Source organism: Rhea pennata, chromosome 22 (assembly GCF_028389875.1).
Source record: "Rhea pennata isolate bPtePen1 chromosome 22, bPtePen1.pri, whole genome shotgun sequence".
In the NCBI taxonomy this organism is placed as follows: domain Eukaryota; kingdom Metazoa; phylum Chordata; class Aves; order Rheiformes; family Rheidae; genus Rhea; species Rhea pennata.
In genome coordinates this window covers 702,451-727,243 of record NC_084684.1, presented here as the reverse complement: position 1 = coordinate 727,243, position 24,793 = coordinate 702,451, and the positions used below count along the sequence as shown (strand labels likewise).

The 24,793-nt window shown below is 45.3% G+C and overlaps 1 protein-coding gene across 3 annotated transcripts in view; it reads right to left on the bottom strand.

The window, feature by feature from the left end:
- The window catches only part of PAX7 (paired box 7), a 105,198-nt gene that overhangs the window by 42,934 nt on the left and 37,471 nt on the right, over positions 1–24,793 (bottom strand). For all 3 annotated transcript variants that reach the window (XM_062593248.1, XM_062593247.1, XM_062593249.1), the window contains exon 5: positions 10,472–10,671. In XM_062593248.1, the coding sequence (XP_062449232.1) occupies positions 10,472–10,671 (200 nt within the window). The remainder of the gene's footprint in view (positions 1–10,471; positions 10,672–24,793) is intronic.

Genomic DNA, 24,793 nt, shown 5'->3' with positions numbered 1-24,793 from the left:
TTCAGAGAACCCAACAGCCAATAAACAGGCATAGCAGAAACCTGCTTTTTCTTAAAAAGACAAAAATCTTCGTGATCACTGGTCTGGGCTTGGCAGAGGGCTCCTGCACTGTGTAAACCTGCTACCTTTCAAGGGCAAGCAACAATTTGTACCTGCTAAAAACACCGCGGAGTCTGTGAACCATTTTCCAAAGAGTACATCATATAGACAGGAGACCTTACAAGAGCTAATCGCTGTTCTAACAGCTGTGGACCCAGCATCTTGTTTCTAAACTTACTAAACCCAGGGCAGAGCAGAACATTGTCCTGCATTTCACCCATTATGACTACCCAACTAACTGCACCGTCTGCTCACTCTCCAGCTTAGCTGTATGTAGCCCCAAATGATGCCTTCCTTCAGAGGCCTGCATCCTGCCTTTAACCTCTCCACAATCCTGACTCTGCTCCATCTTCCGTGCCCCTTTTCAGATCCAAATACCTGAAGTCTTCCCAGAGAAACAGGTTTATAGAGTTAAAAACATTCCCCTACCTTAGTTGTAGTGAGGAAAAGCACAGATACATGAGCACCCACACAGAAAATAACTTCTGAGAAGATATCTGAACGGGTTGTTCTTGTTTTAGCCATGCTCGGGATCAGATAAGATTAGAGTCCCTCATTGGGTGACATGCTGCACTTCTGCAGAACTTGCTGCCAGAAGGATCCTGCATGCTAATTATTCAGTGCAGAATATTACTCAACCTGTTACCTTCACCATCTTCTTTAGAGATGGGAGAGGGAGGCACAGAGAGGCTAAAAAACCTCTCCAATCCATCACTGTCTGCCTAGCAGAGCCAGCTGATTCCAGAACAGCCAAACCTCCTAGTAACCTTGCATTTGGCACAAAAGGTTAGCACTGGTTTTTATTTAACCTGAACGCCTGCACGCAGCCCTGCCAACAGCCTACCCAAGATGTCCTAGCAACTCGTTCTCAACCAGCAGAGCAGCGGAGAAGGGCTGTGGAGACAGCTGCCTGCCAGGATGGGGCTGGACTGAATTATCCCCGCAGCCGCTGAGATATGGGTCAGCTCCCACAATTTGTCAGACAAGGAGAGGAAAGGAAGGTCAAAGAGAGCCTCCTGTGGGAAAGAAAGCCTGTTGTGTTCCTGCTCAGCCTAATCAGGACTTGATGTTGGAGAAAGATGGATAGGATAAATGAGCTCATAAATGAAAACAGGGATAGAAGAGTCAAGTCGTGTCCCAGCTCTCCAGCAGAATAGAAGAGATGCAACATGTGTTTGTTTTCACAGACCCAAGAGGTTGCAGAAACCAGGTGGAAAAGAATCACATGGCCACTTATGGCTAAAGCACATAAAAAACTTCCACCAAAATCAGAGAAGGTGCCTCCCAGCAGCAACTACTTGCACGGAGGAGGCTTTGCCAGAGCAGGTCCCTAAAGGTCACCTCAGAAGCAGGGCAGTTCTTCACCCTGCCTTGCTTTGTCCACACTAGTTGCAAGCGCTGTAGATGCTGGGCTTTCTAGCAGAATCATGCAGGAGGTTTTTAGAAAGGGCGACAGAGTGGCTCTTGCTGCAACAGTGGCGAGAGACCAAGGGTAGTTACTGCTCCATTTGAATGTCTTCTTTCAGATGCTGCTGAAAGTCAGCTCTTCCCAACTGAAAAGTGCTGAGATGTTACAGTGAGATGGGGTCCGGTAAGTCCCTACAACAGCTTAGTGATGGTTACGCTTCCTCTGCCAGGAGCTGAGGAAAGCAAAAACCCGACATCAGAGACATGCAAGCATCATTGGGGCTATTCAGATAATTCCTTACAGAACATGAAAGCAGCCTATGACTGCACACAGACTTTAAGCATGTAGATTTTACCTGTACATGTAAGGATATGGCCATATCTACTGACGCTTTGGTTCAACGTTTAAAACACTGAGCTTCTGTCACTTGTGAGTGATATGGTTAAGATAAATGTTAAACAAAGTTAGTAGGGCAGAACAAATGATTCTTCACAAAAGAGATTATCCAGTGAATTTAGCCTATATTTCTCTTGGCATTTCCCAGTTCCTGAAGGTGTTAGCTATTTATAACTGTCTATTGAAGAGTTTAAACACAGCTTCTGGTATGTGGATTTTCTTGCCAGCTACTTTAACAAATCATTGTTAGTAGTGAAATATTCAATGTATGACATTGGTTGTTTTACTCTTCCTAGTCTTTGGTTGGCAATCTGGAAAATAAATATTTTAAGAAAATAAGGTAGGCAGAAAAAAAGAAATGCATTTTTTCCCGCAGGAGTGCAGTTGCTCACATACCTATAGTAAACAATCTGAAAATTTATCATGCCACAACCACTTACTCTACCAATAGTGCGTCTCTGACTTAAATGTCCGTTACAGTATGAACACCTCATAACCACAAAGGGATTTCATCCTCCAGACGGAGAAACAGCAGACAGGAGAAATGGAAGAGCTCAGTCCACTTCTGTAGTGAGACATCCTGCCCAAGTCAGGATTTGAACTCATGGATTGACAGGTCCAAGCCCAACCCTGCATAGAGATGCAGCTTTTCCACTTACTGTAATGAGGAGGTTTTATGTTCAGCAAATAAGAAAGATTAGCACCATGCGAAACAGCTATTGGATACTGAATGACTGTTTGCAAATACAGTTACTGTTACATTTTCCAGTTCTGCATTTGATATACTGTGCTTGCCTCTCAGTGATTATTTGTCAGAGAAAATTCTGTTAAATGAATAAAATGAAAAACCACTTCTGTTTTACTTTTCTGTTTATCTCTCTATAAACTGTATGTCTGAGGATGAATGGGACTTGTGAAAGCTGAAAGAGCTTCATCATGATGAATTCACTGCTGTCATAAAGTAGCTGCAAGGCAGTGTGGTTTGTGAAGTGCCTTCTCTCCACTTGAATACCTGCTTTTTAGATGGCCCATTCTTAACGGTGTTAGAGCTGCATTTAAACGTTCCAGAACAGGCTTTGATGTTCACATCTCACTGAGGTGTATGAGATGCTGGGGAGTAGATTTCCTGCTGCTATTGTCTGGCTGGACATAGACTGGGCTCTAACAACAAACCAGCAGCAAACTGATTTATACTATCAAGATTTTCTTTGCAAAAGAAAAAGCTATGACCCTTTAAAAATACCTTAAACACTGTAGAAAAGGGATAGAAGAGTAAAACATCCTGGCAAACTCTGCTCTTAATTCTTATAAAGATTTTTCATTATCAACCAATCTATTTAATTGGTACGCTAGTAAATAGAAGGCCTCCTTCCCGAACTGGGGAGATCGAGGAACAGCCTCAGGCACCCTGCCTGCTCGAAGCAAGGGCACACTTAACTCACTTTACCTGGCATGCTGCATGGTGGCTGTGGTAGAATTAAAAATTCAGCCTAGCATATACATGACAAATGTATGAGACTCAGCTTGGTCTGCCCTTGTTGGACTGCAAATTTTGTGATGAAAGTTCTTCTCATAAAACCTCTAGGAGGCCCTATTTGTTTTTAATACAATGGCACAGACACTCTGCTGCTATAAATCAGTGCAACTTCACTGATCTCCATTTAGCCCAGCTGAGGGTGCAGCGTTATACACTACCATTTCATCCAAGAAACTGGGACCTAGTTCATTGCTTTGGCCTCTGGGTCCTTTTTTCTTTGTAAGAAAATCAGATCATTAGCATGTTGTTTAGTGGCTCCCTCTTTCAGCTCGGCAACCATAAGGCTGGCTATTCTGCTCCTCAGTCCAAAGCAGACTGAGAACAGCAGAAAGTTTAGTGAGAACAGGACAAACAAGCTGAAAAAAAGAACAAACTTATCTGAATCTTAATAAAATTCACAATTTTATCTAAAATTCAATGTTTGTCACATTTTACTGAACCTGAATGGATTCCTGTCTCTGCCTCTACAGGTTATCCACAGTAGCTAGCAAGTTTGAAAGAGTATTTTCTGACATAGGTTACTCCAGTTATTTCATATAGATTCCCTGCTGTACAGATACAAAACCAGTTGGTCTAAACAAATTATGCAGCAAAGCCTGGAGCTTTTATTTATTCTTGTTGATTTCAGCCAATGTTTTGCTAGAAGGACTACCAAATTAGGCTTTTCATCTTTTGCAAACTATAATATACTTAATGGAATAGGTCCGACTCCATTACGTAGCTGTGAATTGACCCTTCAGTGGGACATTTTTCTGTTCCCAAGGGTGCTTATTACTGTATTCCTACTAAAGATATCAAAAGTCTTGATCCTTTTCTAAGCAAACCCTTGTATATGGACATAGGATGTGCTGCAACTTTGAGAAATGATCTTTGGCTTTTGCAAAAGTCAGATAGAAAAAGATTTGCCACTGAAGCTTGGATACCTGGAAATTTACTACACTTTTCTTTGTATTCAGTTTTGATGTGACTAATAGATGGATTCAGGGCTCATTTAGAGGATATTAGCTGCAGCAAGTGTGCTATGCCTTACTCTTTAACCCAATTTCATTTCTGTTTCTAATTCAGTCTGGAGAGATGTGAAAGAAGAACAGCAAGGCAGAGAGACATCAAGCGCATGTATAGGAAACGAATGGAAAGCGATGCTACGAGGCCGTAACCAGCCTGCCCCTTTCTCTCCTTAGCAGCAGCCCCGTGCAGCGAGGTCCCCACGAGACACGAGGGGGAAGCATCTGGACCCTCCTCACCATCGCAGCTGCATTCAGCAGCGCAGGGTCCTGGCCGGCTTTACCTAGAGAAGCTGCTTCTTTAAAGAGGGCTCCTCTCAGCCCCAACCTCTCCCGGAGCTGGGTGTCGCTTGGCATCGCGCGGTGGCTACCTCGCCGTGCCCGGGCGCGCGCATAAGCAGCGCCGCTGAGGTTCTCACGGACCAACTGCCACGGTGCCAGGGGCTGTTCTCACCACCCTGGGTCGACTATCCAGGCGCTGCAGTGCGTGAGAGCGCTGCTGGCCTGATACCGTGGCAAACGAGCATGCCAAGTCAGCCTCTGCCAACGAGAGCCCCAGCTCCCTGCTCCTGTGCGCAGCCTCTCAGTGCCCTGGCTCCTGCCAAAAACACAGGGCAGCTGTCATGCCATAACCTCATCCTAGCCCTCTTCACAAGAAATGTAAACTAGTCAGACCCACAGGAAGAAAGAAAACATTCTCAGCTGACCTTTAGGAGAGAGAGATTGCCTTAGAAGAGCCAGCTTGGAAACGTCTCAAAGAGTTTCGGAATCAAAACACCAGGCAAACAACATTAGACTCGAGCAACTTAGCATGACTCCAATTAATGCTCAGAGCCGGGGGTGACCTGCTCATTCCTGCAGCACCCTGCCAGACAATCTCTCATTTTCAGAAAGCATCACCTTAAAATCTGGTATAAATCTTTGACCAGAATGACACCTGGTGACAGAGCATTGGGGTCCCCACTAGCTGTTTAAGAAGTTGCTGGGAAATTCATTTATTTCTCTGGAACTGGACTTCAGAGAGCTACTGGGAAATGGGAAACTGGTGGTTTTCAGCTTCTTCACCTTGAAAATTGAATTACTTTGTGCAAAAATTTCAAACAAATTTGAATGGATTTTTTTTTCCCTGGTGCTCTGTCTAGCATTTCTGAGATACCAGACCACAGTCTAGAATATAGCTGCTTGTTTACTACAGGTTGAAACTGTGTCATAAAATACATATTACATGAGTACCCTCAGCACGCACTGAGATTTCAGAGACAGAACTGCTCTGAGCCTTTTTATTAAATGAAACAGCCATTTTCTCCCAGGCAGAAATCACAACGGTATCAATCATAAAACTGATCAATAAAGCATTGGGTTGCGACTCGTTCTCTCTAGTTTAATTTTGTTATTGAAATAAGAATTTCTCAGTGCATGGAATTTCCTGAGGATTAATAACAGAAATCAGCATCACAACACACCCACCCCTTCTTGCTTCTTATCCATTTCCAGAAACTACTCACTGCCCGAACCATAAGAATTTGGATCAACATATTCGCCTGTGGTATGCGTGCTTGTACCCAGCTGCCTGTGGTATGACCATCTGAATCACCCGCAGGTGATGCTGAGTAGCAAAAGCTGCCATCTATTTTTGGGGAACACTTCTGGTAGGTTTTCTGGGAAAGTTTGAGATAATACTTTGGAATCAAATCTGACTCATTATAGCATAAGGATGAGTAGAGATGGGCTGCTTGCATGGGCTTATACATCAGAGTCTGTATGGGAAAGATGTTTTCAGTGCACAGATTTCTAAGAGATTTGGGACTGAAGCTCATCTGAGGACAATTTGGGCACACGCTCTGCTTTGTCTTATCTTACACATTGATATTGTTCAACTCAAACTACAACTAAGATCCTTGTGCAACTAGTCTTAAAAGTACAGCACCTTCGGCTACCTAAATCCACAAATGTTGTTTAAGCGATGCATTAGGTCCAGCTTATTAGACCTGAGACTGAGGCACCCAGGGTCTCTCTTAACACTGACATCAGTGTTGTCTTGGGAAGTCATTTCTAGACCTAGGCAGCAATTTCTGACCAAACTGTTTTTCTACTGAAGGATGCTGTATTGGCAACGCTGAAGCTGTTTGTGAAAAAACAGTAGTTCTGATAAAATTTCCCTTCGCTGGAAACACCGGGGAGAAAAGCTCCCAAATCATCACAGCATCCCACTTCATTCTTTTTTTTTTTAACAGACAAGAAGTTTGACATTGTCAGTTCAGATAACCACAAAAACTGAGGTAAAACCCAAAATACACTGAAGACCAAAAGCAGGACTTCTGTTACATTTTCTAAGTGAATTGCTCAGCTGTTAATTTAATTATTCCTTGTAAAAATGTTTCAAAATTGGTGTTCAGGCTGGAGATGGAATTTTTTTTCTAAGCTCTTGAAAATTCTTGCAGAACAAGAACAGTCTTTTGCAGTGTTTTAGTTGCTTTCTTCTCTCTATGTCTCAGCTCTCTCGCAGCATGGGATCCTAGCACATAGGTACATAGCACATATGATACAAATCCAAGCGAAAGAGGGTCATCAACTCAGCCTGACAACAAGCAGCAAGCTTTCTTCTCCTGTCATACTATATCTATAGCTATGACACTCACAATGGAGGTGCTGGAAATGAGTGAAGATTTGTGGCTGTTTTGTTTGCAACTTCAAAATCCCTGAGGTCTGAATTTGTTATAATCTGAAGCATGATACAAGGGCTCCTTAACTGCGGATGTAGAGATGGGAGTCAGAGTAAATGATCTGTTTGCAGATTATATTAGTTTATACAGAGCCATGGTCCTAAGTATCCAGTTATGATACTGTCCTTGAACCAGAAAGGTAGACATCTAATTCCCAGAGTTCACAAATTTGAACCTGCAATTGCATCCAGGCACAGAACTGCATGCCAATTTTAACCTCAGCACTTGGAAAATGATTAAAAAACAGGATGCAAGTTCAACAAGTTCAAAAACGTGTTCTGTGAGGGGCAATTAGTGTGGATATAGGAGTCAAGACATTGCCTCGCGCAAAAACAAGTCAGTGGGAATTTCCCTCCGGTGGTTTCCCTGGGCAGGGATCTGGCACTGTGGTTCTGATCCTGTGGAAATCCACAGCAGTCTCGATCCTCACTACACTGAGCTTTGGGTTAACCTGTGAACGATGTGCACCTTTGGGTATGTCCAAGTCCAAATGCTGGAATCCTGCATCTCAGCCACACAGACACATCAGTAACCCTGCAAAAATACTGCTCACCCTCCAGTGCTCTTCCTAGCAGATGAGAAACTGGAGCTTGAAACTGGGTCCCCCTCCAGCCCCCTCTTGTTGTTCAGCTTGTGAATTTTATTAGCTGTCAACATGTCAAACTTCCACTTATCTGGACAGCTGCGTGACCGGCCGGACTCCAAGGCCTGCCAATAAAGTTTAACAGAGCTATCAGCTTTTCACGTTGAGGAGATTATGGTATGTGGATACATAGGTTCCAGAGAGAATGAAGGAGAGTTGGCTTAGCTCACCCTTCCTATGGTAAAGCAAATAGGAATGAGAGGGAGAAAGAAGCAAACTAATGGCTTGGTCTTTTGTTCGGTGCTGGTACAGAGATCAACTCAACAGGATTCTAGCACAGGAATGGAGTTTATATACGATACAGTAATAAAGCCCTCGAGCAACATCAGAGCTCCAATTCACAGACTTTGCATTTGATCTGGGAATTGGTCAGCCCTAGTCATACAGCAGACAGGAGACACTGTGATCCAGAAGACAGAGAAAGCAGTGAACAAGCACAAAGCGCAGCGCAGGTTAGTCCTGCATCTTTTCTGCGACTATGGGTCACAAAATATTTTCTGCATCTTTTCCTCCACCTACCACTCCCCCCTTTTATTTGTTAACATAACAAGCTTTTGGGGACAAAGCTTGTCTCCAAGTAAATGTTTTCATGGTCCTTAGCACCCAAAAACCCTGCTCTCAGCTGGCCCTACTGTTACTAGAGCTATCTTAAGTCCAAAATATCTCTTTTGGCCTTACAAATAAGACTATAAGGTGGTAGGAGATTCCCTGCTTGGGGGAGTGAGTGAGTGAGTGTGTGTGTGTGTGTGTGTGTGTGAGAGAGAGAGAGAGAGAGAGAGAGAGAGAGTGTGTGTGGCTTTATTTCCTTCACAAGAGCTTGACTGACTAATGTTTGTAGGTCCCGAGAGCCAGTAAAAGATCTGCTCTGATATCCAGAAAATTTTACAAGGGGCGGCAGGCTTAAAAGTGGTGGGAAGAAGCTGAGTCTGCCAGGATGTCGGAATGAGAAAGCCATCAGGAATGTGCCTCGGAGAACAGCTGCTACTAGAGCCCTGGCAGAAACCTCCATGCAACTGCCTGGGAGCAAATAGACGGATTCAGAGATCACAGCTTGAGATGAGGGAAGGGGTCTCTTTATTTATTTATTTAGCTTTCCCTTTCTCTACTTTCACCTCCCTCCCTTCTCCCAGCCTTGTCATGGTGAGGTCAGACTGCCTTGGAAAAGAGAGACCCTGCCTCTGGTTTTGCACTCCCAGGTACTTCAGGGCTTTCCCTTCCTCCCCAGCACGCCCTTATCACTGCTCATGCAGTGCAGGCTTCTCTTACACCATAAAGAGGTGTACTTAAACTCAGTTCTCCCTTAAAATGCCTGTTCTAGTCTTCTTTCAACAGCAACATCTCTGTTTTCCCCATTAGCATCTTTCTTATACCCATCCATGTAAGCAAGAGTAATTAGAAACTGAATATACGAAACAAAAGTGGGAGTATTCACACATTCCAACTTCAGGTAGTTTAAGCACCTAAAATTAGCCAATTTCAAGACAAAGCTGGAGGGAGAAAAGCTATCTGCTGCAGTACTAGCACAGTCTTGACACCTCTTTGGGAAAAGAGGGCTAGTGGGAAACACCCTTAATCAGTGAACATCCCAGATGCATGTGGGAAATGTCCATTCCCGGACAGCTTGGGAAGCAGCTCAACCTTTTGTGCTTTTGGTTTCTGAGTTAGCACATCAAGCTCCTTCTCCTGCGCACTGCAGAACAAGAAAAAGCTTGTTTTGCTTCTGAGGGGCTAGTTAATTGACTGTTTCCTCGTCACAAGCCTCTGTACTCTTTCCCTTCTCTCTCAGTACCCACAATTCTACTCTAGGCTGCATGCAGAGACCCCTGTACTTAGTCTGAAACCTAATAGCACTGGCCACACGGAGGACGGACTGCTGGGGTCTCCATTTCACTTCTTTAACCCAGCACAATCCCCAATCCCTCCCCCTTTCTTTCCCTGTCCCCAAGGGACTCTATTATACCCCCCGATCTGTTCACACTCCTTATCCCTCTGCGTGTTTGCACACACTGCTGACCCAGCCTTTATCTGGAAGACATAAGGGTCTCTGTGTGGAGTTCCCACAAGGGCTATTAATCGTGTAGATGTCAGAGTCTCCCTGCTCCAAACCCTCCCTTCCTGCTTCTTCCCTCTTTTTCCCTCCCCCTGCCCTCTCTGTACTCTCTGGAGACTAGGGGGAGAAAAAGTTTTATGAAAATTCACACACACAACTAGCAAACTTTGCAAAATATGATCTGCTCCCTTGGGCAAAGCTGGTAAATGGTACAATTTCTCCTAAAACACCAAATACAAACATGCGTACACACATTGCTTCCTCCTAGGCAAATGGAGGAATTTCCTCAAACAGAACATGGGGCTAAACAGCTTGCCTAGCTAGCGACAGTTTGGCTCCTGATCCCGACCCAGATGGAAATCTTCCAGCCGGTACCTTTATAACGGGCCAAATCAACATGGCACATCTACAGATCCATGGAACATGAGGAAGCTACAGAACTGGACTGGTATAACTGCTCATACATATCAGATCCTTGGGAATACAGTTCTAGAGAAGAGGTACATGCACATCATCTTTCAACATCCTCATCCCCAGCAGCATCACTTCCTTCCACACCGTAACCACACTCAGAAGCTGTGCCATCGCCGCTCACTCACTCCCGGCCTTACCTGAACACGGGCCTCGGTGAGCTTGGTTCTCTGAGCTAGCTCCTCCCGTGTGTAGATGTCTGGGTAGTGGGTTCTCTCAAAGGCCTTCTCCAACTCCTCTAGCTGCTCAGCAGTGAAAGTGGTTCGACTGCGGCGCTGCTTGCGCTTCAAAGGCAGGTCTGGTTCGGATTCGACATCAGAGCCTTCGTCCAGCCTGTTACCTGGGATGGGAAAGAAACGGCAAGTGAGGCTTGTTTGGTTTAAAAGCCATAGGGAGAAAGGCTATTGAAGAAATTAAGTAACCCAGGGAAGTAACCTCAAATCTACACTGATGGTAGCCATCAGAGCAAATACTCCAACTACAGTACATTCCACCAGGTTTCTTTTACTGCTTTTTTTCCACCTTGTGAAAAGACAATCTAACATAATCAGAACTGTTTGCAGGAAAGGGATGATTCAACAAGGTCCACTGTTCAACATGTTATAGCAAAAAAAAAAAAAAAAAAAAAAAAAAATACACCACAAGCCCTTCACAACTGCCTACTTATCCTATTTCAAGAAATTCCCATTTTTTTGTTTGAAATGATGTTGTGCTTTAAGTGTCAGACAGTTGAAAATTAGACACTGAAAAGATGTACAAATTTAAAAGAGCACTTAAAAATTTCAAGACAAGATGCTCTGACTTGTACATGCTAATTTCCTCCTGTGTTTCTGAAGCATCAGTGTTTGAGTTACCAATTTTTAACCACCTTGGGAAGAAAAGAAAGAAATATTAGTAATTTTTACGGCCGGGGGAAACATTTCCTGCTCAGGTTCACCTCTGGATTGGGCTGCCCACAGGATACAAATCCTGTTCGCTGACTCTTACTTCCCAAAATTCAGCAGGAGTTTTGCAGAAGGCCAGACTCCAACAGCATTAAGATGCCATGGATATCCTTTGCCAAGGCCTACCTGGGCACCTACTTCCTCTACCTTCACTTGCCCTGGACCTCTGCCTTTCCCGCCTCCCTGCCTTGAACACCCTGGACCACAACCGTCCCTTCCACAGGCTCTTTGCCTCTTTGCTGCTTCATAAAAGCAGAGAAGAACATGATACATGCAGCCTTTCAGCTACACGAGTGATCAGGTCTCTCTTTCTCCTTCTCTCTCATGAAGGCAGAAGGCTCACTAAACGTGTACTCATTATTTGCAAAAAGCTTGATTAATACCTTCCAGAATACCAGTGCATACATCAGACTGGGGGCCAGAGTCTGCTTAAACATAGCGCTTGCATGGGATTTTGTTTCTTTCAGATAAACCTTTACTCACCTACAATTAGAAGCAGGACTTACATCTGCTCATCTTTAAAACAGATTCTCTAAAGTTAGTAATATTGTGTCGCAGTTCTCTCTTTTTGCTCAGCTCCTATGCAACAGTCTGAACTTGCAACCAAAATCTGCCTTTTTTTTCCTTCAGAGCTGAAAATGGCAGCTGTGACTTCCCCAACAGCTGCTGAAGAGCAGCAGCAGCCTGAGGAGTATGAGGCAAATCTCCCATTGGAGCTCACTTGTTTATACTGAGGAGGTCACAAAACGGCACTGCATTCAGCTTGGTGCAACACAAAATGCTTTTAGGTCTTGGATCTTCACAGGGAGGACGCAGTGTCAGAACCGAGCTGGTAACTACAGCCGCGGTGGAGTCACATTCCACTGCACTGAAATGGATGGCTTCTCCAGGGGCCAAAGAAATCACCTTAGGAGGTTTTCCTTTGCTTCTAACTCCAGCTATGGTTTACCGAGGCACAGGGTCTTCACACACTAATCTTCTCAGATAAAGAGCCATTTATTTCTCACTGTTGACTTCAGTGGAACAGCATCTGTCCCATGTTAACACAGTTTTATTACCCTGTCCATAGGAGAAATTTGGTACTAAACTAGCTTTCAGGTTACTTGCATTTTCAGTGGAAGGTCTAGTGTAAAAAGAACATCTGTACTCTAGAATAGCATCCTTGCACATCTGGGTCCCAGATGATCTGGGCCAGGTAGAAGCACATCTGGACTCCGGAATTCCATACTGTGCAAAAGCACATCTGGAAGCCTACAGCATACAGAGCATTAGGTTAATCGCTTAAGTCACTGGTTTAAGTCATTGGTTTAATCAGTCAGTATCTTTTTTGGAAATACCCAATATAAAAAAAATGAGGACAGAGATGAGTTTTGGTCTAGAATGAGAGAGGCCCAGTGGGAAGAGGGGAAAGGAAGGGACATTAAAGTGTGACTTGTCTCTGCAGCAGAATATATTTCTGTATAGTTAATACAGACGCCTAAGTAGCAACTTTCAGTCTTTCAGCCTGTGAGCTCAGCACAGGAATTGTCATTTGCGGCACATTTCATGCCTACCGCAACAAAGCCCCAGTCTGGTTGGCAAGCATTATGGTGACAGGAACATTAAAATGACTTTTCAAAACCTAGCTCTCCTGCCCATTTGACGGTAATGCTATCACATCTCCTACCACTCATCTGCTTGCCTGGTGCAACTGCCTGCATAGCATACAGCAAGGATGCAATCCCCTAACTCCCCAGGTGTGGAAGAAAGAGTCCAGAAGAGAATCTGTAACAGGTTTCATCTCCCACACCTCACTACTCTTGTTGTTGTTGTTGCTCTGTAGGTCTGGAAGGAAAACAGCCAAACCTCCTTCAACGGCTTTAGGCTGCTCGTTAAGAATCCCTGGCTCAGCCGCAGGATTTTGGCAGAGGACAGTGAATTGTCGTAACAATCGGTCCAATTCACAGCAACACCAGCCACTGTGCTGGCCATCACCCTGGCTCCAGGGCTAAGAGGGGAGAGCACTGAACCTTGCAACATAGAGCTAAATAACATTTTATCTGCATATCTCCAAATAGCTCCAGACTGGCATTATCTCCATTTTACAACTGGGAGAAGCGTGGCATGGGTGGCAGAAGTGACCCGCCTACAGTCACCCTGTGAGTCAGGAGCAAAGCTGGGAAAAGAAACCACAACTCCTTGTGCCAAGTACGAGGCTCGAACAACACAACTACAAAGATGAAACCAAGAGAGCAAGAAAAATCCCAGGGCATGTCTGGAACCAGCTGGTCTAAGTACGATGCAGCTGCTGCTGTCAGACACAGATTTATTAAATAATACAGACAGGTTTTTGGCTGAGAGTGATGGCAGTATGAGCCTGTTATCTAATGTGTCCTCTATTATCAGGGGACAGTCTCTGCCTGAAGGTGGACTCGATCTAACAGGTCTTCTCCATTCCTAAGCAGCTGAAACCTGCCAGACAAACCACTGCGCTTTTCATGCAAGACACTTTTGCCCATGCCCCTATGGACACAATCCAATGAGAAAGAGCAGAATGATGCAGGAAAAGCTGGTTTTGCAGCACTGGGGTCCTCCTAGGAGCCTCATAGCATACCCAGCCTGGCTATGGGGGTCTAAGAGACACCTGATCCGGGTGCGACCTACAGACAGGTCTTTTATCTGTAAGGCCGCACAGTTTCTATTGAACACAGAGCCTTACCCATAAAAAGGTGCTTTGTGTCATTGCAGTTTGGTTGCCTTTCCTAGGGACACAGGCTATACTGGCATATTCACTCCTGTGCATTAGCACACTTGCATCACTCAGGCAGGGCTGTACAAGTCTAGTGAAAGAAATACGGGTTTTCAAGTCAGTAACTCAGAACTGTACAGTTCGAGCCTCCTCTGCCTTATGCCTACTCACTTCCACCTAAAGAAGGGGGCCAAAAAATGGATATACAGCACTGCCATGAACACAAGCAAGTGGAGAAACCTGCAGTTTACCACTGTTGGAAACCCAACCTCCAGCACAACAGAGCTGTCGCCCCAGCAGTAACAGTAAGAGAGTGCTAGTAGCGTCTTACACTTACTCACAGACAGCAATGAACAGCCTGTAAATGTAACAGTGAAGAAATGTCTAGCACCAGCTCCTTGTACGGTTTACCAATCGCTAGCTGTGATGAAAGATGGGAAACAGCTAGCTGCCTGATATTCAGCACCTCCAGGATAGCATACTGGCTGAGACTGACAGAAAAGAATGGAACTGGGAGGTGAAGGGAGACAAAAATCTCACAAGAGGATGAGTCACTCAGACTAAGAGAAAGCTAAGAGGTAGTGCCTGTATTACACAGGACACTCACGGATCCCTGTTATATTTCTTTCTTTCTTTCTCTTTTATTTTTAGAGGAGTGTTTCCATCTCTATTTAGCATAACTGCTTTGTAGCTAGAAAAGGAAAAAAAAAAAACCCAAACTGCTCTATTTACTTTGTAATACTCTTAAAAATAAAGAATTGCAAGTTTCATTAAAGGAATGCCAATAAGTTTGCCAGTGTGGAAACTGTTAAGTTCTGTCCAGAGTGGGCAGGGGCTCCTCCCGACCACACGAATGTGCAGCCACCTTCTTGCCGCACATACCAATGTGGTTGCTAAGAAAGGGGAAAGAAAACTGTGAAGGGACTTGCTGAAGCTTTGCATGCACCCATGTCAAGCCCCACATCTCGAGAGGATGAGCTGGGGAAAACGGAATAAGCTAAAATGATTTTTCCCCCTTTGGAAAGGAGCGTGATCAGAGCACGTGTGCAGGAAGGGTGACAAGGCCTTGTCCTGCTCTTGTGTGAGGAAACGTGCAGATTATGGCCCACAAATATTGCATTGGGGGAGTAATTAGCACAAGTTAGGCAGAGTTTTCTGGAGGGGCTTGAAAGGGATAGAAGTGGAGGGCAGCTTGAGGAAAGGAAGAAGGAAAAAAACCTTAGTAATTATAGACTGGATTTGTCCTCCCTCTCCCTTCCCTCTTCCACCTCCCTCCCTCTCCCTCTGCCTTTCTCCTCTCCGTCATCTCCATTCACTGCTTCTGGAAGCCTCTTAGCCCCGGAGTTAAATTAATCAACAGGATTAGGTGGAATCGGCCACAACAAGACCCTCCAGGCTCAGACTGAGCCCTTGATGCTCTACAAGGACCTGCTGCCTTGTCTCGAAGCACCTTGGTGCTGTCTGGAAGGATTGGCAGACAGGATCAGACATGAAAACGCATTCATTAAAGTGGGGATCGGATTTTGTTAGAGGGTAAAGGGGAGTCGCACATTCTCTCCTGCAGTATTTCTCATCTCTTTGTCACCCTCTCTCCTGCAACTCATTTCCTCTCTTTCTCTCTTGCTTCCAGCTGCACTACCCTAAAAATTAAATGTGTGGTGGAGGGGATAGTGAGAGGGGGAAGGGAACGGTTTTCTGGATGGCTTAGCTGCACTGCACCTTTTGTGCTGCAACTGGCTTCAGCAAACTCACCCAGACGCTGCTGGAGCAACAGTGACATGCCAAACCAACTCCAGGAAATCAGTTCTGGAGGTGACTGGTCAGGCAGCTGATTCAGTCACTGCAGAGACTGGATTTAATAGCGCAAGAGGGCTCACTTGGAAAGGATCGGTAAGAGCTGAGCACCACCATATGCTGCAGCCCCACATCTCTCAGCACTGCCAGATCCCCCCTTCTTCAGAGCTCTCCACCCCCTAAAGCTGCCACCCTTAGTGGCCCCAACAGTTACCCCTGCACAAGCGTATGCACGCTCATTTTCCAAGTCACATTTATCTCTGAAATTTAGACCATGATATCTTATGCTAGAAGACAATTAAAGGGTTTCTCAGTGACCTTGGAAAGGACAGGCTTCACCTGACACTTGACTCTTTTGCTGCCTGACTTTGCCTTAATAACTGGAGCCCTGGTATCACTCTCAACAGATGGAAATACCTCCCAATTGTGAATACTTTGTCATAAGAACCTGAAATAATAAAATAGGAAATATATCTAGGTATGTCCAGTATACCAAATACAGCCACACTGTTACTCTCCTCACTCCTGCTTCGCTTTTGAGCCCTCTTACTGAAGTTTGCTCATAGGGGCTTTAAATAGACCACAGTCTAGATCTGTAGTGCTGGTTATTTCCTTGCTCTTTTTTCCCTTTGCCCATGCAACTAGCCTGTTGTTGGCACCCAAAATATTGTGGCAATAAGCAGATTTTCTCTGCTACTTGGAACAAAAGAAGTCACAAACCTCAAGCTCCCAGGACTAAACAAACAAAAATCCGTCTTGGCTAAGGAGACGCAGCAGTGTCAGAAGACTAGTTGTCTACTGCTAGCATTTATACAGGAAATAATCTGTAAGCCAGAAACAGGACTGCTTACACTGCCCGTAACTAAATAATTATTTACCTCGGCACTCACGTTGCAACAGGACAGTCAATTCTGCCCAGTGCACCAACAACAGAGGCTTTGGTTAGAAAAAAGTTTGGTGAGAAGATGTCAGAACAGATTCACTTTGGATTTCAGATACAGGATGTCTGTTGGAGCACAAGATTTGGGATTGTGCAGTTTGCAATTTCTACTCCCCAAAAAGGATATGAGCATCCCTGGATGGGATGAACAAGAATCAGCAGGATGCGGCCTTTTATTCAGAGAGTATGCACCCCATCCCGGACCTGCAGCCAATGGCTCTGGGGGCAAGAGCTCAAACTCTCCCTGAATTCTTAGCACCTGCCTTTCCCTCTGACAGAAAGCAAACAAAACCCATCAAAATGTAAACAAGACTATGGAAAGCCTGAATGAAGGAGACACATAGTGGCAGTCTCTCGGGCATGGAATTATATTTCCTTGACTTTTCCAATGTAAAAACTAGAACAGCTTTTTATCTCTTGTTGAAAACCGATGAAGTCTTGAGCTCACAAGATGTGTCTGTATGTGTGCACATGTGTGAGCTAGACAGAGAGAGCCTAAGCAACCAGATCTCTGCAGAATAGCCCCCCACTCACCTCCAAACCTATTTAACAGCAGGTGGGACTGCAAAGGGGACAGAGGTGTTTCAGATTCAGCTCTTGCTCTCCTTACCCTGTCCAGTCACATTCCCAGACACAAAAACCAATAATCCACACAGCACATACAATAAAGCTTGGGTTTCCCCCTTCCCTCCCCTTTCTAACCTGTAAACTCCCCGTTCTCCAGCATTTGCTCGTGCCTGCGCAGCTGTATTACAGTTTAACATAGTTTAGAGGCTCTGGTGTGGAGCAGCAGCAGAAAAATGAATCACATAATAGTTGATATGCGTTTTAATCAAGTAATTCGGCCCAAGCAGAATGATAGCGCCTGTTGGTGGGGTGCCCTTGAATACCAAACAGACCAGGTAGCAGGCCTAGGAAAATGAAAAAGTCATTTACAGCTCAGCTGGGGACTGCAGTGTTCAGTAAAGCATTAGTGTGGGGGCCTTAGGAGATAAAGGTTTGGGTATTTTTTCTTTTCTTCTTTTTTTTTTTTTTTCTCTTTTTTTTATACAGGCACTGAACTGGCCAGCTGTAACCAAACCACAGATTGAGGTAATGTCCATTATGGACTTTACAACTTGAAAATAATACTAGCAATGAAGCTGATGCTCTTGAAGAAAAGAGGCAGAAAGCAAGTGAGTGAATGAGTGTACATGCATGTGTGCGTGTCTAGGGGGAATACAGGAGGGAGTAAAAGAGAGGTGTTTCACAGCTGGCTAATTCCCTCACCATGTCATGATTTCTTCTGAATGAGAGAGATCAGGTATGGAGGTGAAGTTGTATAAAAGACAGAGAACAGAAAGCCAGAGGTTTAACAGATGAAAAGGGAGCACATACAAAATGTAAGAAAGCAAACATATCTCACAGTATCACAATCCACTCTGGCTCAGGACAAGCGATACAACCATTTCTCCATGTCTGAATGCTCAAGATTCACCCCAGAGGAGTCCCATGTTCAAATACCGGGCTTGAAGATTCAAAGTGAGATGTGGATTGAGGCATCAAGTTTTACCTGGTTCCAGTTAAGAAGAACAGCAATGCTGTCCTACTTCCCCGACTACTCACCCAAACCTTACTTTCCTCCCTGCTCTGCCAGAATCTGGTTCATAACTCTCAAAGAGATTTTGGGCTCTTACCAAAACTTTCATGTGGGAGCATCTCATCTGACATTTTGCCACGAAAAACATACATGTCTCTAAGCAAGACAAGGCAAACTGTTCCCATTGGTTAGGGTGCTGACTTTGGATGTACAGAAGTCCAAATTTCAGCTCTAGGTTCTATCACAAACTCTCTGCATATCCTTGGACAAGTACCATAGCTGTCTTGGGTTCAGTTCTAGCTGAGTTCATAGGCATAACTACAGCTGGAGTGTTACAAGATTTCAGAAAGAAAAGCTATGATACAAACTGGCAGTTGCACCAATTTATCCCTAAAGCTAGAGAGACCCCATTTTCTAGGGACAGTCATCTGTCACCAAGAGTTTTTTTTCCCCCAAAATGAGGACTTGCACTGAGTGAAGGTGTAAGCCAACAGCTCTCCTTTGCATTCCTTCCTGCATCTACTTTGCCTATTCCAGGTAACCCTGTGCAGGTTGGGAACATGCCTTGAAGCTGGAAGTTAAGCTGGATGAGGGCTTTTCCAACCCTCTGCAGCCCCTGAGAGGAGCAGAGATTGCACCCCTAACCCAGTTCCTTGTCCATAATCCATGCTGCCCACAAAGATCAAGCAAACTCCTTTGCTGGCATACATCAGTGCAGTTCTGGTAAAGACCAAGAAGCTGCACTCATTTATCTTCATGGAGGGATCTGGCCATGGAGACTTCATCTACTCTGCATGTGAAAGTAGTAATAGACACCAGAGCCCCAGTGAACCCTACCACAAATCAGGGTCTGGCAGCATAGGTACCAGCTGCAGTGCCCCCATGCAAAGACACATGGTCACAAAAAATAAAACATATTCTATTCCTTGCAAGCAGTGAACAAAACCAAATCATCCAGAGCATTTGGAGAGAGATAGGGAGGGAGAGAGGGAGAAAGAAAGTCTATGTCTCCAGCAGCCTTTGTTAATTCCCAGCACTGGCCTGAACATAAACAGATGGAATATCCATCAACTCCAGTCGTCTTTTCTTTTCTTTCAACTTTTTTCTAGTTCTCGCCTCCCTGCCCCCTCCACCCCTAACGCTCTTTCTTCTGGCTTTTGTTTGGCCTTTTAAAGAACCTCGAGGTAATGAGGCCTGCCCCAACTCCCCAGCACATCTGTGAAGTCCATAAAAGGCCCCCTTTTCACTTCAATATTCATAGCTGCGTGCTTGTGGCAGGCACAGGATCCAGCGGAAGGCTGCACGAAAGGGGCTGCAGGGGTTTGCTGGCTCCTCTACTTGCACTGAAATGATGTAGTTAGGGAGGCATCAATAGTGCTCCCAAAACTGGGAAGCAAAGGGAGACGAGTCGGGACTCAGGGGGAAAGAGGAGGCTGGGAATGGGAAGAGCTTGGATTGCTTTTTCTGTGCTTTTTCCTCCTCTGCTCTTTCCTTTTCAGGATATGGGTAAGTGGGATGCTGGAAGCTGGCCAGAATTAAGGATCGAGGATTTGATCCTTTGATAACACCCCTTGACTTGTATGCCAAAGATGCGAAAGAGTACCTGGCTTGCGGCGTGGGAAGCCAGGTCCTTCACCCTGGCAAGGACTGATATCTATATGGTGGCAGGGGTAGACAAGAGGTACCATTACAACAGGTGCATAACCAAGGAGTAAAAATAAGCATACGCACCCAGTTTGGTACTCTGCTTTGTTTCAACAGTGTTCCTGGCAGAGGTATTTGGCACTTGCCAAGGACAGCAACGCAGCATGGCCCCAGGTCAGCGCATCGTCCCTCTCCCCTCAGGCTCAACCCAAGTCTCTGACCTTCACCCGTTGCTCCAGGCCCCCGGAGTGCACTAAGGTCGATGCTATGCCTCTACAGGGTCTACATGACTTGCTATAATCATGCTCTCTGGACTCCAGCCATGCCCATTTTCCCCAGCAGCAAGAGTACCTAACATCAGAGCCACTATAATAAGGGAGTGAACTTCTAGAGCCTGTTACACCAGTTTGACTCTTTGTTCTGAACACACAGCGTAACACCTAACTCCTCCCTGCATGTGTTATGGCCATCCTCTGAGGGTGCTGGGAGGTACAATACTGGAACAGGACTGTGCCATGCAAACACCTTTTGAACGTAATTCTTGAATCCATAGGACTGAGGCACATAGAATTGACTCCATCCAGAAAAAACATCTTAGGGCAGTTCGGCCCTTACTGACAAGTTTTGATCTTGAGAAACGTACTTGCTTCTATTCCAGTCCCAATCCCCTGTCCTTAATCTACTTAAATACCTTTTCCTGAGGCTGGCTGGTAATTTTACCAAAGTTTACTGAGCACCATACCAATGGCAGAGATATTAGTAATAGTTGATCTGGACCAGCGTACTCTAGATCTGGACCAGAATCTACTCAGTGTAGCCCGACAGTACATGTTCCTCAGCACTCCATGTATGCACAGATACACCATCTAAGAGGTTCAGCATCCTAGCAGAGATGCACAAATCCAAGTTTCGCAGTTCTTTGTCTGTGACAATCGCTGCTCCTCCTGGATTTGTCCCAGCACAGCTCTGCTCATGTCCTTGAAGCACTGTCACTGCTTCTGTGCCAGGTCTGGGCCCCAAGCACTCTGCCAATACATGTCAGTCTTGGCCTACAGCTGCCTTGCTATTCCCACTCCAGGATCCCCACACAACTCTTGTCATTGCTCCTCCACCTCCATTTGCAACGCCCTCTTTTATTTCAATATAGCTCTGCCAGTGGTCCTTAACCTTGTCCTGCAGTTCCTCTGCTATTCCAGCCCTGGCCTCCCTGGCTGGATACATCAAGGTAAAGACCTTTCAATGTAAGACTCTTTCAGGAAAGATAAACAAATTTAACCTCGTAAACCTTTCCCAATCCTGAAAAACCAGCCTGGGAGAATGAGGCACCAGAGACCACTTAACCACACATGAGAAACACACTCCTCCTGCTGTTTGCAGGCCCTGCTTCATTTATCTGAATGTCAGACTGGCTGCCTCAAGCCAAGAGGTGTATGAGAGAGGGCATGAGCAACCACTTTGCTTCCTTTACTTTGTCCTCTGCTGTGTCTGTGAAAACATAGGGGTGCAGCAGAAGACATCAAGGCAATTGTAGCTGGAAAGCATTCACCTGACTGTTTTTACCCTCTTCTTCCTTCCCTTTCCTGACTCCTTATGCATGGACACCCTAGCCTCTCATTTCATTGCTGGTTTCACTTCCCCTTGCTTTCCTGTTCTCTCCACTACACTCCTGAAGGCTCCCCCCCCCCCTCTCCCCCTCTCCCTCCGTATTTATGCCCCTCCCCATCTACTTTTCTCCCAACACACAAACACTCACTGCTCTGAGCTTTACATTAATTTCAGTGCACAGAGAAAACACCACAACATGCAACTGTAAAGAAGCCTAAGAGAAAAGGGCCCGCAGGCAGACAGTTCCTCTCATCAAGCTGGCCAACAGCAACTTCGGCTGCCACTGAAAACGCGTTGAGAAGCTGGACTGTGACATTCGCCTGCAATTGAACCCCTCTGCTTGTCTCTGCTGCTCTCTGCTAGCTGAGCCAGGAGAAGAAAGAGAAGAAAGAAAAGTGTAGGGAGGAGAGAATGAAAGTGACAGAAAGAAGGATTGAATGAAGGAGTGAAAAGAAAGAAAGATATCCCTGCGCCGCTTGGTCCTTTATCAGCCCTGTCATCTGGTGCAGGGCCCTGTTTGCATTGTCTCACCTTGGACAAAACAAAAAGGCGTTTTTGTGCAGATTCCTTTAGAGCTGCCAGAGCCCGCACCTTAGGGGGTCGCTAAAGGCTGAATGTGCAGCTGACAGCCCTGTGCAGCCCGATGTGATATCAATAAACTCCGACACGTCAACTCTTCAGCACAGCTCATGTGGAAGGTACGGCTTGAATATTAAAACCTCCAGAGGCCGAGAAATAAGCTTGGGGCGGGGGTGGAGGGGAGGAGGAGGAGGTAGCTCAGAGCAAGAGGAGGTCGGCGAGTGAGGAGGCTGCTTTAGCACAGGCTAGGGGCAAGGCAGCCAAAACACAGACCATTACAGCTCTGCTACCTGCTGTTTCAGCAACTGTTCCATGCCTTTTGGCTTTCATTCTTGACCACAAGTGAGGACGAGAGGTATGCAGGAATTGCTAGAGCTGGACCAGGATTCACCTACACCAGAACTTAGTCTCCGGTGATAACCAGAGCCAGCTACTGTGGGGAAGGATGCAAAGACCCTGGAAGGCCAGCAACTGTGCTTCAGTTCTACTCAGAGGGGAGATAAGTGTCCATCCAGGACCACATTTCAGCCAAAACAAGAAGTTTTCACTGCAGGTCCTGGGACAAGGATGCTCCACTTGGAGCCAGATGGGACAGAAGCCCAGCAGCTAAACCAGAATGTGTGCTCAGTTGCTCGGTATTATATCCTGCCTCCCACTTGGCAGGCATTTGCTTCAGGGCAGGTGTAGCACCTGCACAAGTTAACAAATATACTGCTTCTTCATCCACTGCTGATTATCCAACAGTGCTCAAAGGCACAGGTTGGTGACAGGGTCTCAGCCACGCTGCTGGCAAAACCAGCAAAGTGGCAAGCCAGGCAAAGGAATTGCCTGTTTTGCTGAGGGGCCTGACACACAGTAGTGATTTGCTGCCATTCAGGACACGAGAGCAAGATACTATTCCAGAAGAGCAGGCATAGCATCATGATAGAAGTGCTGTGGCTCTTTCATGCCCACTAGCCCCGGCTGCAAAACGTTTTCCTCTACTGACGCTTTCTACCACTGAGTTCAGGACTGAACATGCTCAACTGAAATGGAAGGGGCAGCTTACTCCATCGGAACTCAGTATGCTAAGCCTGTGCCAAGCTAGGCTGCCTGAAGACCCCATAGCTTTCCCTTCCACTCACATTACAATTCTGAAATTTTATTTTTGAAAGTTGTATGGATTAGAATTTTATCTGAGTTAAATACTTGGACTCCTAGATGCTGGTTCCTTGGTGGGAGAGGAGTACCACTGTTTAGCTGTACTAAACACTTCAACCTTTCCTTCCAGGTCTGACGAAAGCAGGACACAATTGGCACAGGTACCATGATCAAAACCAAAGAGGCAGGTTTCAAAGTCTAGTTTGAGTCTACAGAGGAGCTTTTCAGGAGGCAGAGAACTGTGTATGGTATTTTGTGGTTTATATCTGCCAAGTATTTCCCAGGATTCATGACTTCATTCTTCAACTATGTCAGGATGCAAAAAGGAATTTTTCGGAAAGTGAGGATGATCTCTTTCCCTCTTGCATTGTGATCCTATGAGGCAACTATGCCCTGACAGAACAATAGCACAAGTTGAAACCTTTTAACTACTTTTTGCTTAAGAATTCAGAAACAGGAGCAAAGTTGAAGACATTTCCCATCATCATTAAAGCAGAAGGACATATTTAGCAGAGCTCTGCTCCTAAGAGATAGAGGGGCAGAATACGTGCAGAATAATACTATAGCCTGCCAGTCACATGCAGGAACCAATACGTTTGCCACTAGATCACATTTTCCAGTTTGACAGCCACATTCCCCAAGTGCAGGGACATGGGGACTGGGAGAACAGGCATTGTTTCAGGATAGCTTTAAATAATTTCTTTTTTGACTGGGTTGTTTTATGAAACAAAGAAATCAAAAGATTTTATCTCAGGTAGTAGAGACAGTTCAGCTGACCTGAAATGGCACCTTGCTTTGTTCGCAGGTTATATGATTACACTCTTTAACCATAAGTATTTTCATTTTAGAACGAAGTTGCCATTTGAGAAGACATTGAAAACACTTTGGATTCCCCTCCCCTTCTTCTAGTAAATACAGTATTTAAATATATATACATATATTTTATACTATATACACATATACCTATATATTTTATATATGTACATGTGTGTTTGTATATAGATCTATGTGCATACATTCATCTGTATACATACCTGCCTAAGCCTGCAAGACCTTTATTCTTGCTTTAGTTCAGTTTTGACTGCATGTCCTTTGTCAGTCAGAATTCAAGAGAGCCAAGAGTTGGTACAATGTTGTTTAGCCATGTTGGGGAGATGGCGCTTGGTCTTCTGATTTGGCCAGAAACAGAAGCATAATACAGAAACACTGAATGCTCTGTGACCCAGCTGGGGGTCTGGCAGTGGCAAGTCAGAATAGTGGTGGATAAGAAGTGGCACTGAAGGCTGTTTAAGCTGGACAGACATTAAGCAGCAGTTTGGAAGGTCTCTAACACCAAATGGTCATTCCTCAGTGGCCACAGCTGTGCAACTGGGAGAATATGAGCACGCCTGGCTCTGACCACTGTGGGCTGCTCTCTGACCAGCACAGGACAAGCAATCTTTTCTGTCATGCAAGGTGATTTCTGGTAGCCAGGCTAGCAAGGTGATGGGCACATTAGCCATATCTAAT